The sequence below is a fragment of the Bactrocera tryoni genome, chromosome 2 (genome assembly GCF_016617805.1).
Source record: "Bactrocera tryoni isolate S06 chromosome 2, CSIRO_BtryS06_freeze2, whole genome shotgun sequence".
Taxonomy (NCBI): Eukaryota; Metazoa; Arthropoda; class Insecta; order Diptera; family Tephritidae; genus Bactrocera; species Bactrocera tryoni.
This window is the reverse complement of record NC_052500.1, coordinates 42714106-42730235: the sequence shown is the minus strand read 5'-3', so window position 1 is coordinate 42730235 and position 16130 is coordinate 42714106. Positions and strand designations below refer to the sequence as shown.

The window sequence follows — 16130 nt, the reverse complement described above, 5'->3', positions numbered from 1 at the left end:
AAAACGCTTAACCTTTATTAACATATATTTGGTCCAATCGAGCCTAAAAAAAAAGAGCTCAGCCAAAATTAAAGAAGCCCTGTTATTAATACAAATACAGGCAAAATTAAATTGTAAGACGGGTGTATATTCCCGCATATTGACAAAATAAAAAAAAATAATTGTAAGACGGGTGTATATTCCCGCATATTAGAACCTTTATTAATATATATTTGGTCCAATCGAGCCTAAAAAAAAAAAAAAAGAGCTCAGCCAAAATTAAAGAAGCCCTGTTATTAATACAAATACAGGCAAAATTAAATTGTAAGACGGGTGTATATTCCCGCATATTGACAACATAAAAAAATAATTGTAAGACGGGTCTATATTCCCGCATATTGATTAAATAAAAATATATGTAAGACGGGTGTATATTCCCGCATTAAAACCGATCGCATAAGCCGTTTTAGCAGAGACTAAACGCAGTGATTAACTGCTATCCAAGAAATATTCAGCGGCTGTGAGTCGAGGCACAGCAAGGTCAACTAGGCGACCAAATCAAATACCTCCAACGATTTCTTTGGAGAAAAGCAAGCAGTTCATCAATAAATAGGAGAAGTTTTACGAAAAAATTCTCGAAATGGGTATAAACAGAAAGAAAATTCTGGATGCCCAGGCAGATTTAGCAAAGTGTTGTCCACATCCAACACTATTTCAGGAAAGGCATTAAAGAAAGTACCAAATGAATTCGATACCAACCACGAAAAGTTAATGGCAGATGGCATAGGAGAAGAAGATTACTTCAAGAAGAATGAATACAATAACACTATGATTAAAATCGAAGAGGCAATCAATGCATTAAAGATGAGCATTTTAAAAGATAAGCCTCTAGTCGAATTTGATCGGCAAATTGAAACAGTTCAAATACGATGCACTAATCCAGATCAAAAAACTTCCATATTCATGAGGAAAATTGAAAACCTCAGAAGAAAAATGGAAGATCTAAGCATGGAACTAACGATTGACAACGATCAAATAAAAGGCTTAGACTGCTTATTCAATGACATCCAAAATCTAAAAAGCAAATTAGATTTTAATGTTGAAATTGAAGACATATTCGAAAAAATATGTGACGAATATTACGAAGATCTTCAGAATTTAAAAAGGAAATTAAAAAAAGAAGAGCCTAAAATTTCTTTTCGCCCTAACTTTGAAGAAAGAAAAATAATAAAAATTCCAACATTTTATGGCGATATTAAGGAATGGGCCAATTTTTACAACGTGTTTCAAGTTATGGTACATGACAACGAGCAGATGCCGAACATAGAAAAAATGCTGCGTCTTCGTCAATGCTTAAAAGGCGAAGCTGCACGAGTAATACAGCATTTTCAAATTTCGTCGAAAAATTATGAAGCTGCATGGAGTCAACTTAAGAAAAAGTACGACAATCAGCCAATTCTGTTCATCATACCAAAATTATCTACAACTGCGACGAAACTAATTAATGCAGTGCAAAATATTGAAGACGAAAAACTAATAACAGTTCGATCACTCCCTCTATCTTCTGTTGAGGAAAAAACAACAGAAATAATAGAGGAAGATAAAAAAGAAAATGAATTTGAAGAAGAATTCTTTGAAGAATTACATAAACGTTCAAAAACTGAGGAATCTTACAATCTCATATCTCTTCCGGCAGGCTCACATTTTGGAAAAATGTGGGAAAATGAAGTCCAGGTTAAATCGTTTGAAGACGAAACTGAAGTAGCTGATCATATTTTGGAAGATGATGCTAAAACACAGAAGGAAGATTTTACTACTTCACAAAAATACATAAAGGAAAAATGCACCGATGCAGAAGGTGATAATACCGGCAGGAATTCAGCGCCAAAGAATACAAAAACGGTTGCAGCTTTGAAGGACACAAGAACATCCAAGGGTGGATCCAGCAGCATTAAGGACGAACGCCAATGGAGCAAGCCCGATGACGATAAATCAAAGAGAAAAGATGAGAAGTCCGGCGACAAAAAGGATAAAGACATTAGTGAACAAAAATCATCTTCAAACAAGACTTCGCAGAAGGATGACAAAGTGAATACATCTACAAAATTGTCGTCCAAAGGAAAGCAGACAAAACCTTCACGTAATCTTTTGGTATCGGGGTTATCTTCATTAACGAGAGCCAGTGATCTGAAAACTATATTTTCTAAATATGGCAAAGTTATCGGAGCCAAGGTGGTCACCAACTCCCGAACTCCGGGAACACGTTGTTATGGCTACGTAGCAATGTCATCATCGTCGGATACCAGTCGAAGTGTCGCCAAAAGACGTGTGGATACAACAAAAAAAGATGAAGACAAGAAGATACGAGACACAACTTCTAAGACGAGAGACGACAAACAAACTATTGATACAAAGGACGATGCATCAAAGAAACCTGAAGTGGAGAAAGATAAGCAACGCGATAAAGAAATCCTTTTCCAGGACCATAATAAAAAAGACGTAAGTAAAACTATCAAAATAGCCGAAATAGATCCAGTTGGAAAGGCGGATGTAGTAACAACCATTTGGGAGTTACTAATACCATGGCAGCTTGCGTTAACAAACGAAACGTCGATTACAATCTGCGGTTAGAAGTCACTTTTGCCGCCCGGGAGAATGTTCAAAATTGAACATGGTAATTCAGTACGCATTGTTATTCTTTATAATCGGCGTGCTAGCAGAAATCTTCATTTACTATCGATTGAAAACCAGGCGACGACTACAAGCTGCAGTCACTTTTGCCGCCCAAGAGAATGTTTTTGAGCTGCATGGACATTTATTCGAAGTTCGCTACGTTGGAGCAGATAAGTACGAAGGACTGGATGGAATGTAAAAATGCACTTATGCGCTTATTTAACAAACTGGGCAAGCGTAGACTATTGAAGGCAGACAGAGACGGCGCATTCTGCAGCCTGGCACTTAAGCTATGGCTTGAGAGTGAGGAGGTTGATTTACAGCTCAACACGACAAAGACAGGGATAGCAGACATAGAAAGACTATATAAAACAATTAATGAAAAGATCCGCATAATTAATACATCTGACAATGACGAAGCCAAGTTAAGCAAGATGGAAACAATTCTTTACATATACAATCACAAACCAAACAAGTCAAACAATACTTGACACTCAGGACAATAATATGAAGTTGACACCAGATACAGAAATGGCCCCCTACAGAAAGGCAAATCCATTTAAACCAAACAAAATTGTAGAACAAACAGACGCTGATCATTAGAAGATCACTAACAAAAACAGAGTTACCCCTTATTACAAAACACAATTTAAGAAACGTAAGAAAATTAATTAGATCCCAACTCCACAAGTACTTGGTGCACAGTAGCATTGCTGCTCATTTTAACTGGCACAGGCCACACACAACAAATCCAAATAAATGAAATTACCACAGGCTACGGATATCTCCTTTTTTCGGACAAACCAATCCAGATACCATCATCCTTTGAACACCATTGTTTAACCATCAACTTGACAAAAATAGATCAGGTAACAGATTACTTTGAAGAAAAGCTGCGTGGCGGTTACCAGGCACCACAAATCAAATTTTTATACAATAAACTAAGAAGAGAGTTAAATGGGATAACCGTACACCACAAGAGAAGGAAGAAACGTGGACTTTTTAACATTGTGGGCTCATCTTTGAGATACCTTTTTGGATCACTTGACGCTAACGATCGTTCAGAGATACAAAAAAAAATTGGAGGCAAGGACGCACGACTCGGTGAGGGTACATGAATTAAACGACGCCATACAACTAATAAACACTGGAGTGCAAAACATGGAAAACACTAAACATTCAGAACCAAATTAACGCCCTTTTATATGAACTAATGCAATTTTTGGAATACATAGAAGACATAGAAATGGGAATGCGACTCTCTAGACTAGGACAGTTTAACCCCAAACTATTGAATTACGGCAAACTCGAAAACGTTAACAGCCAAAATATTTTATGCATTAAAACATCCACTTGAATAAAATACAATGATAATCAATTATTAATTATATCGCACATACCTACTAACTATTTACTAACAAACACACTTAAAATAATCCCCTACCTAGACCCCAACGGCTATCAGCTAGAATATATAGACACACAATCCTATTTTGAAAGAATGAATAAAGTCTACAATAATGAAAACAAAGAAATAAACAATGAATGAGTCACCAATATTATCAAACGTTTAAATCCAATTTGTAACTTCAAGCCAGTAAACACAAGAGATATAATAAAACACATAGAGCCTAATATAATCACTACTTGGAATTTGACCAAAACCAGTCTCAAACGAACCTGTCAAAATTCAAACAATAATACAGAAATAGAAGGAAACAAAATGATAAGGGTGACGCAATGCAAAATAGAAATTAATAACATAATCCTAAGTGAAAACCATTTAAGTCCAGAAATAGACTTAACCCATCGATAAACATAACAAAAATCAAAACTGTACAATACAACGATATTGTCGAACTCATTTCACAAAACAACACTACACATTATATACATACTAATAATTATTATAACCTATGCACTTATTTTATTATTCTTATACTCAAAATATGTTACTCAAAATCCATTTATAAAGCTATATGCAAAATAAGAAAACAAAATCAGAATATGCCGCAGGAAATTGAATTAAAAGAGGCACCATTGCCCACATTGAACCCATCAATCCCAGCCCAAGTATAGGCTTGTCTTTAAGGGAAGGGCAGTGACGTATTCTGCCATACACACACGGTTTACAAAATTTGGCTATGTTCGTAAATGCATCATGACTTGCAGCATAAGCAACAGTAGCTGTTCAAATATCATTGAACATGCTTATTTATCAGCAAAGCCGAAATTCTACTGAATACAAATATCTATTTATATATTAATAAACATATATATGTACATACAGAATGCATTTACATGCAATGCGCATGCAATAAAAACAAAAATGCATAGGGACACATGTCATAAATTTAGAGAAGAGATAAGATTATCATACACACACATATGTATCAAAACAACCCCATGTCAAGCAACAATAAACAATATGCTGCAATACATATAATATACACACATACGCATATATTTAGATAGATAAGATAGTTTTACAAATTGTATATAAGCAAGAAAAATACGAAATAAAGATCAGATTTGAAAGAAAATCTCAATCGAAAACATTCCTTTTATTTACAAATTTTACTTCCCCCCACCAGTGGTAAGGGGTAAAAGAAGAATTAAAAGGAAATATTTCAAATAAAGGAGCCGTTAGCTATCACTTATTGCCCCCCACCCGAGGTAAGGAATAAGTGAAGCAAAACGCTTAACCTTTATTAACATATATTTGGTCCTTCGAGCCGGATGAAGAGCTCGGCCAAAATTAAAAAGTCCTGTATTTAAAAAACAGGCAACATACAAAAAAGCCCTGTTTAAAATACAGGCAACATAAAAAAATAATTGTAAGACGGGTGTATATTCCCGCATATTAGAACCTTTATTAATATATATTTGGTCCAATCGAGCCTAAAAAAAAAAGAGCTCAGCCAAAATTAAAGAAGCCCTGTTATTAATACAAATACAGGCAAAATTAAATTGTAAGACGGGTGTATATTCCCGCATATTGACAAAATAAAAAAAAATAATTGTAAGACGGGTGTATATTCCCGCATATTAGAACCTTTATTAATATATATTTGGTCCAATCGAGCCTAAAAAAAAAAAAGAGCTCAGCCAAAATTAAAGAAGCCCTGTTATTAATACAAATACAGGCAAAATTAAATTGTAAGACGGGTGTATATTCCCGCATATTGACAAAATAAAAATAATAATTGTAAGACGGGTGTATATTCCCGCATATTGACAAAATACAAATATATGTAAGACGGGTGTATATTCCCGCATTAAAACCGATCGCATAAGCCGTTTTAGCAGAGACTAAACGCAGTGATCTAACTGCTATCCAAAAAATATTCAGCGGCTGTGAGTCGAGGCACAGCAAGGTCAACTAGGCGACCAAATCAAATACCTCCAACGATTTCTTTGGAGAAAAGCAAGCAGTTCATCAATAAATAGGAGAAGTTTTGCGAAAAAATTCTCGAAATGGGTATAAACAGAAAGAAAATTCTGGATGCCCAGGCAGATTTAGCCGAAAAAGTGTTGTCCACATCCAACACTATTTCAGGAAAGGCATTAAAGAAAGCAAAAATTGAAGAAAACATTAAAATTCTTGAAAAGTACCAAAAAGAATTCGATACCAACCACGAAAAGTTAATGGCAGATGGCATAGGAGAAGAAGATTACTTCAAGAAGAATGAATACAATAACACTATGATTAAAATCGAAGAGGCAATCAATGCATTAAAGATGAGCATTTTAAAAGATAAGCCTCTAGTCGAATTTGATCGGCAAATTGAAACAGTTCAAATACGATGCACTAATCCAGATCAAAAAACTTCCATATTCATGAGGAAAATTGAAAACCTCAGAAGAAAAATGGAAGATCTAAGCATGGAACTAACGATTGACAACGATCAAATAAAAGGCTTAGACTGCTTATTCAATGACATCCAAAATCTAAAAAGCAAATTAGATTTTAATGTTGAAATTGAAGACATATTCGAAAAAATATGTGACGAATATTACGAAGATCTTCAGAATTTAAAAAGGAAATTAAAAAAAGAAGAGCGTAAATTTTCTTATCGCCCAAACTTTGAAGAAAGAAAAGTAATAAAAATTCCAACATTTTATGGTGATATTAAGGAATGGGCCAATTTTTACAACGTGTTTCAAGTTATGGTACATGACAACGAGCAGATGCCGAACACAGAAAAAATGCTGCGTCTTCGTCAATGCTTAAAAGGCGAAGCTGTACGAGTAATACAGCATTTTCAAATTTCGTCGAAAAATTATGAAGCTGCAGGGAGTCTACTTAAGAAAAAGTATGACAATCAGCCAATTCTGTTCATCATATCCAAATTATCTACAACTGCGACGAAACTAACTAATGCAGTGCAAAATATTGAAGACGAAAAACTAATAACAGTACAATCACTCCCTCTATCTTCTGTTGAGGAAAAAACAACAGAATAATAAAGATAGATAAAATGAAATTGAAGAAGAATTATTTGCAGAATTACATGAACCTTCAAAAACTGAGGAATCTTACAATCTCATATCTCTTCCGGCAGGCTCACATTTTGGAAAAATGTGGGAAAATGAAGTCCAGGTTAAATCGTTTGAAGACGAAACTGAAGTAGCTGATCATATTTTGGAAGATGATGCTAAAACACAGAAGGAAGATTTTACTACTTCACAAAAATACATAAAGGAAAAATGCACCGATGCAGAAGGTGATAATACCGGCAGGAATTCAGCGCCAAAGAGTACAAAAACGGTTGCAGCTTTGAAGGACACAAGAACATCCAAGGGTGGATCCAGCAGCATTAAGGACGAACGCCAATGCAGCAAGCCCGATGACGATAAATCAAAGAGAAAAGATGAGAAGTCCGGCGACAAAAAGGATAAAGACATTAGTGAACAAAAATCATCTTCAAACAAGACTTCGCAGAAGGATGACAAAGTGAATACATCTACAAAATTGTCGTCCAAAGGAAAGCAGACAAAACCTTCACGTAATCTTTTGGTATCGGGGTTATCTTCATTAACGAGAGCCAGTGATCTGAAAACTATATTTTCTAAATATGGCAAAGTTATCGGAGCCAAGGTGGTCACCAACTCCCGAACTCCGGGAACACGTTGTTATGGCTACGTAACAATGTCATCATCGTCGGATGCCAGTCGAAATATAGCCAAAAGACGTGTGGTTACAACAAAAAAAGATGAAGACAAGAAGATACGAGACACAACTTCTAAGACGAGAGACGACAAACAAACTATTGATACAAAGGACGATGCATCAAAGAAACCTGAAGTGGAGAAAGATAAGCAACGCGATAAAGAAATCCTTTTCCAGGACCATAATAAAAAAGACGTAAGTAAAACTATCGAAATAGCCGAAATAGATCCAGTTGGAAAAGCGGATGTAGTAACAACCATTTGGGAGTTACTAATACCATGGCAGCTTGCGTTAACAAACGAAACGTCGATTACAATCTGCGGTTGGAAGTCACTTTTGTCGCCCAGGAGAATGTTCAAAAATGAACATGGTAATTCAGTACGCATTGTTATTCTTTATAATCGGCGTGCTAGCAGAAATCTTCATTTACTATCGATTGAAAACCAGGCGACGACTACAAGCTGCAGTCACTTTTGCCGCCCAAGAGAATGTTCAAAATTGAACAGGATCATTACTTCAAAAAAGGCGGAATAATTAATATATTTATATTTACACGATTTTATATTACTTACAAATAAGATAAGAAATATTGTAGCTATTGTAATAAGTTATACAGTCCACTAATAATCAATTCTTTCCCTCGGCAATATGTTCAAATATCATTGAACATGCTTATTTATCAGCAAAGCCGAAATTCTACTGAATACAAATATCTATTTATATATTAATAAACATATATATGTACATACATAATGCATTTACATGCAATGCGCATGCAATAAAAACAAAAATGCATAGGGACACATGTCATAAATTTAGAGAAGGGATAAGATTATCATACACACACATACGTATCAAAACAACCCCATGTCAAGCAGCAATAAACAATATGCTGCAATACATACACACATACGCATATATTTAGATAGATAAGATAGTTTTACAAATTGTATATAAGCAAGAAAAATACGAAATAAAGATCAGATTTGAAAGAAAATCTCAATCGAAAACATTCCTTTTATTTACAAATTTTACTTCCCCCCACCACTGGTAAGGGGTAAAAGAAGAATTAAAAGGAAATATTTCAAATAAAGGAGCCGTTAGCTATCACTTATTGCCCCCCACCCGAGGTAAGGAATAAGTGAAGCAAAACGCTTAACCTTTATTAACAGTAGCAACACTGCAAGTTTGACGTTTGATACTTCTTATACAATTTTTGACAATTTGCAGATACATTTGTTTGCATTTTTGAACGCGTATAATACTAAAATGGAAATTTTGCTGAATCTAACACTAGACGAAATTTGTGAGCAAAGAAATGATAGATTTTCTTTAAATTTAAGAAAAAGAAGGGTATTGTAGTCAAAAAGAAAAATTTGTAGGTACAAATGTTTGTCTTTAAAAAGAAAAATACCTAAAAACAAATCATTTATTAAAACAATAAAGTCGTTTCCCGAGGACATATTCAACCGTACTCTCAGCAATAACTGCGTCTCCGCATTACTGAGATTTTCACTAAAAATTTAAAAATATTAATTTATACAATTATTATCAACATAATTTAACTAAATTCCAATACAAAAATTAAAATAAAACAGTTTTGCACTTACTTTTCGTCAGACATCGTAGTTAAATGCAGTAAACAATTTTTTGATAGAAATTGATTGAACGCTTGATTATTGCAGTGTTGCAATATTGCATTTCTGAACGTTCTGTTTGTTATGCAATCGTCATGATGCGCGTCATGATGCATTTACGAACATAGCCTTTGTTTACAGTATTTTGATCTTAATGCTCAAGTGCTCTGAGTACGGCTATGGCAAAACTGCTTTGTTTGCAGTTTTTGGTTTATATTTCAACAGAAAGAATCTAGATCCTTTCCTGCGGATGGTAAAATGTAAATTTAGGGTTAAGTCACCAACTAACAAATAAAAACGCACTCAAATTTTAAATGTTTTTGAGTTTTATTTTTATTTTTATTTCATAGGGCCATAATAACGTAAGTATATACTTATATGTATAATTATAAAAAATACGAATATATGAAAAAAGTTGTCAATTATAGGTACTGGGGTCCAAATATTCGGTACATAAGGGCTTGAACAGTTGTTTTGCATTTGATCAATTTTTTTGTCATAAGGAGGCATACACTAATTGCTTCTCCATTTGTGTACTGGAAAGTAAAATAATCTAGTGTAATTTATAATTGTGTTATATGGGAAGTAGGCGTGGTTATTGTCCGATTTCGCTCATTTTCACAACGTGACATAGGAATATGAAAGGAATGCCACATACTAAATTATGTCGATATCGGTTTGTCGGATCCCGAGATATGGGATTTAAAGGAAAAGTGGTCGGTGCCACGTCCTTCGTCCAATTTTCACAACAGCTCTCATAAGGTGCTTTGATACCATCTCAGTAGTAAAATTTAATGTCTCTGTCGTATTTAGTTATTGATTTAGGCGAGTTTACTAGATGATAACAGTACCGTTATATGGGCAGTGCGCGGGTTATCCTCCGATTTCATTAATTTTCGTTAGAGTTCTCATTCGAGTTCTCATACGATTTGTACTCAGCAAATTTGGTTGTAGTAGCCCTAGTAGTTTACTCAAGTGAGAGACTGCATGGACGGACGGACGGACAGACAGTCAACCGGATATCACCTTTTTTCGTCATCCTGATCATTTATATATGTATAACCCTATATGTATCTCGATTCGTTGTAGGTGATACGTACAAAACTATAATACTCTGTAGCAACAGGTTGCAAGAGTATAAAAAAGAACGGGAGCGAAATAAATACAATACTAAAAAAATAATATACAGCGGGAGCGAATCGCAACAAAAACAAAGAGTGGGCGAGAATTATTCAAACATAAACCAGAAACATCAAACAACAACAAACACACGAAATCACTCAAGCACAGAAAAGGACTGGAATGAAAAGTCGCAGACTAAAGCACACGCACGTACATATACAGGAGAAAATCAAAGTAAGTCGTATCGATTTCTCTTAATATCTTACCTATTTCAATACACATATATATGTTTAATATCTTCACATTTGCGGTTTTTTAAAAAAAATCCGTTCAAATATAATAAAAGAAGAAAAACCGTAGCCAAACTGCTTTAGTATTCGGATTATTTGCCGGTAAAAACCAAAATACCGCTAAGAAACTAAAAATTTTGGTAATACATATAATTAATTATTGATTGCCGATAAAACACAAAAGCAATTGCAGCGATACCCCTTATACTTAATCAAGTATAAGCTGGATTGCTTAAAATTAGCAAAAGGCAAGTCATAAGAGGACAAAAATATAGCAAATCTTTAAACTTAAACATATACGTATATATGCATATACATATGTTGGTGCAAATAAAAAATTGTATATACATGCAAATTAATTTCCCTGTCAAGGGAAGGATTAAAAAAAACTAAAAGGAGCCACATCCGCCGCCACGCGGACTCCAATGGAAACACACGTTATTTCTGTGATCAAGTTCTGATTCAATCTCTTTTTTATTTCTTTAAAAACTTACATTTATACATTTTTAATTCTTAACCTTAAAGCAAGGCTTAAAAGCTATTTTATTGTTTATCCGAACAAAAGATTTATTATCTAATCAAAGATATCGATTTCTTATTAATTTATTATATAAATATTGGTTTAGGGTGAATTTCAATTGCGTTGCTGCATAAATGCAAAGTACGCAGAAAAGCGTTGGGGATTTAAAACATATAATTTTGTGTGATATAATTTAGTGTACTAAATCTAAAATAGGTTGCGTAGTTAGGAGTTCATCGCGGACAAACAACTTGACACGTAATTTTTATTTATAAAGAATTTGAATTCTAATTTTTCAATTTGTATGAGTACAATTGTGTACCAGAAAAACAAATGATATTTAATATTTTTTATTCGTTCACCCAAAATATTTATATTTTAAAATTTTAAATCTTTATTTTTTGTTTCAATTTGTAAATAATTAATATGATTATTACTTAAATATTACCAGATTTTACAATCGAAGTTTTCATATGTTATATTGTTAATATTTGTCTAGTTTCGATGAGTATGGAGGCTTCCTCATTAACGCGCTGTCTAAGCTTCAGTTCGTGAGACTTTGCTATTTTGGAGATTTCACTTACCACTAAATTCACGCCTAGATCACGGTGCAGGTCAGCAGATCTAACGTACCAAGGAGCATTAACTAAAGTCCTTAGTACCTTACTTTTTTCTAGAAAGCGCTTAATGCTGGCAATACAGCTTTGGCTTGAGCAACCCCATAGTTGGGTTCCGTAGGCCCTAGTTGGCTTTAAAACTTGATTATATAGTAACAGTTTGGTTTGAATTGATAGCGTGGATTTCCTGCCAACTAGGTGGTAAAGTTTGCCAAATTTCATATGAAGCTCGCTGCTTTTTTTTGACATGCTCTTTCCAGCGTAACTTAGCATCTGTATGGTATAGGAATGTTGTTTATATAAATTGGATGGGTTTTTCAAGGTAAAGTCGACATGAATTGATTTGGTGTCGTTTAATTTGATGGGCCACTTAGATGGCTACTTAGTAATTGCGTTGACTGCTGTTTGCCTTCGTCGAGTAGATACTGAAGTTGACTCTCCAGCTGCTAACAACGCTGTGTCATCCGCTGTCGCTGTCATATAACTATAGTCAGATGGGAGGTCAGCAGTAAAAAGCAAATAAAGCATTTTATTCTATCGGTTGCAAGTTTGAGTATGCATTGTCTTGTTTAGTGCGGAAGTATCCATCTTTTAAGTACGAAGCAATTATTTTGCAAAATTTTTTATCAAAAGCTTGAGACACGTCCAAGAAGGCTGCCGTATAAACGTTCTTTTTATAGATTATATTTTCAACGAAATTAACGATTCGGTGTATCTGGTCAATTGCTGAATGGTGGTCACGGAAGCCAAATTGATGTGTTGGTATTAGGTTTTTATGAACGATTATTGATTTAAGCCTATTTATGAGTACATTCTCAAAGATTTTAGATAAAGCTGGCAGCAGCGATGTACTGATACTGATTTAGATGTACTGGTTTACCCGGCTTAAGTATCATTATGACTTCAGATACTTTCCAAAGCGATAGCATGTATCTTAAGCATAATGCACTGTTTATAATGTTCACAAGTTTTTTTATACAACTCTTTGGTAAATTGCATAATATTTCTCCATGTTTTAAATCGTACCCAGGCGGTTTTTTGAGTCTTATGTTCTCTATAAGATTTTTAATTTCTTGAATAGTAGCAGGAGAAATGCTGATGTGTGGAACCAACTAACAATTTTCACAGTTTATCTCATATGATTTGCAAATACGGCAGCTTTCTGTTCATCGTTTTGGCCAATGCAGTTTCGTTTACTTTTAATGGCGCTACATGTTTTATTTGTTTATTTATATTTCTTGCAGCTTTCCAGAGTGAATAGTCGGTGGATTTATCAGCTGTAAGTTTAGCCAGATAAGTTTTGAAGGAACAATTTCTAAACCGTTTAATTTGTGTTCTTAATTTCGCTGTACAGTTATTAAACTCAGTTGAAACTTGAGAGCAGGGAACCTAGTTTGCTGCCATCTCCGTCGAAGCTTGTGCTATTTATGGATACTTTCTAAGATGTATTTTGGTGTATTTTTGTGAAATCTTCAACCTCACAGTCCAATTAAACACCTGTCGATATATGTTTAAGCTTTGGGTCGCCTTTATTCACTATACTTAAAATTTATACCGAAATAATTGGATTTTCATACAGAGTTAGTAGCACTGATGAGTGGTCAGAGCTTAGGTCTGAGCTATCTTTAATAAATAAATTGAGTTTCGGTAGTTTATTGATTATAAAGAAATCAAGAAGGTCTGGGAAATTCTGTCTATCTGTAGGCCAATAAGTGGGTTTTCCTGTAGAAAAAAATTGCATCCATCTGCTTGTATAACTTTGAGAAGTTCTCGACTTTTGGTTGTAGTTAAACGCGGTCCCCAATGAGTGTGTTTTGCATTAAAGTCGCCACCAATGATGTGCCTTCCGTCATATTTTTTAATAAATTCATATACGTATCTGCTTTTATATTATGCCTAGGCGGACTATACAGAGCAATAAGATACAATGGGTGATTGTGCAATTTAACTGAAATTGTTGTAGTTTGAATTTCTTCCGTCTTAATCGGATCTTCCTCGCAGTGTTCAATATTGCTTTTGATAATTATAGCGCTCCCTCCTCGCGCTGAGTTTGCCGGGTATGGTATGTGATATAATTCATAATTTTTTAATTTATAAAAAGAATGGTTCGTAAAATGCGTTTCAGACAGTAGACATATATCAATATTTCTGTCGTGTAGAATATCTTCTAATTCATATTAACTTTTGGAAAGACCATTAGCGTTCCATAGCTTTATTCTCAAAGATTTACTGTTCATCAATAAATTGTAGATGGTACTCAAGAGCGTTGAGCTGCTGATTAAAGAACTTAAATAGTTCCTCTTGCTCATTTAGTTTACCCAAAATTTGGGTTAACGGACTCCTTTTTTAATTGTATTTGTATGACCTTGCTTAGCCACTTGCGCAAAGGAAACCTTAGCAACGGAAGAAAGGGATTTTACTTCTCCTGTGTTCACAACGGGTTTGTTCGTCCGAACATTGGCATTCTCCTCAACTGAATTAGCATTCTTTTTATCTCTAAGTTTTTGCAGTTCTTTTGCGACGACACAACCACGGTAGCTTGCAGGATGAGAATCGATGCCGTTACAACATTTAGCAGGATCTTTTTCAGCTTTTCTCCATTCAATAGTACGATATTTGCATCCACATTTCACACACCTCGATGGCTTACCACAGAAGTTTTTTGTATGTCCAAAAGCTTGACAGTTTTTGCACTTTGGAATAAATTTAGATGCTTTAATAGACTCAACATTGACAACCGTACTAAGAATGGTTTTGATCTGGTGATTTTTCTTAATGTTTCGGTAGCATCAAATACTACTAAAAATATTTGTAGCGGTTCTTTAGTCTCCCATTTAAGCTTATTAGTTGCATCTAAGACATTAAAACCCTGCAATTTTAGATCATTTAAAATGGATTGTGTATCGCATGAGTGGTGTACATTTTTTAACATTACCTTTATTGGTTATTATGTTTACTCTCGTAGCTAAACCAAGGTAAATTTTCAATAGATACGCATTTTTTTATTGTGCGATAATTATTTGCATCGAAGACATTAAGTTTGAAGGCGCTGTTGGTCAGAAGCTTTATTAAAAAGTTGTTATTTATTAGATCTGCAACATTAGAATGTAATTTATTAAAATCCTTTACATCGTTTAGTATAAGAGGAGGTGGGCGGTATCCACTCAGTCTATTTAGCTAGCTCATCTTCAGCGGATTCGTATAATTGATCAACATTCATACTAGAAGGTTTTGGTTCAACACTCTAATGCTTTTACTAGATTAGAGTTCTTCGTTTTTTTCGTTCAAAAAATATTAATATATACAAGTATAACAACTACATCTTTATTTTGTAATATCTTAAAATTAGAAATGTCCATTAAGTCTGTAATTATCATAAATCCGTGCTGGTGGTTTGTTATGTTTTTTAATTCTTCTAAATGCAAAATAGTTGAATTTAAAATTCCAATTTTACCAAATGTTATTGTATTATTATGTTTTATAGTTCATGAATAATAAATTGATTTCTTTTTATTGTTTTAGTGGAGGTATCACCTTTAATATTATTTAGAGTTAACTGATATTCTGTTATTTTTAATTTCAGAATTTGTTGTGAATTGATTATTGTTATTCATAACTAGTTTGTCCAATTGTTCCAGCTATCTATTTCAAAAGTGTTCCTCATTCATTTATACCCCTTTTTTGTCTAACTTGGTGTTGTGTCAATTGTTCTAAAAAAGTTTCAATTACCAAAATTTCAGATTCTGTTTCCTGTGTAATAAATCTTAGGATGTCATGTTTATGTTAGTGATTATTGTAAAAATTTCTATTTTCATCTGTTATTATATTTTCAAAATAAGATAAATTATTAATGTGAAATAAGTTCCCGTACTCCTCGTAAATGGAAACATCTCCATTTTCAATAAGTAGGTAGTCTTGTCGGGTACAGTCTATGACATCAATGGCTGATGATGGCTAAAATAATCATATTGGAAACCTATAAGTAATTATGATTTTATATTATCTGTATGAATAATTTTTATTCCTCAAATTTTCCTTAATTTGGTGTCTTTTATATCTGGGTTTTAATTTGTTTCTTTCCCCAATTGCTTTTTCATAAATAATTTTGATTCTATGTTT

At 33.9% G+C, this 16130-nt stretch overlaps 1 protein-coding gene across 1 annotated transcript; it reads left to right on the top strand.

Moving 5' to 3' along the window:
* Positions 1 to 619: 619 nt before the first annotated feature.
* LOC120768703 (SAFB-like transcription modulator) lies at positions 620 to 2610 on the top strand. The gene is made up of 2 exons (XM_040095476.1): positions 620 to 623; positions 698 to 2610. Exons 1-2 carry the CDS (start codon positions 620 to 622, stop codon positions 2608 to 2610), a joined length of 1917 nt encoding a protein of 638 aa, XP_039951410.1.
* Positions 2611 to 16130: the final 13520 nt, after the last annotated feature.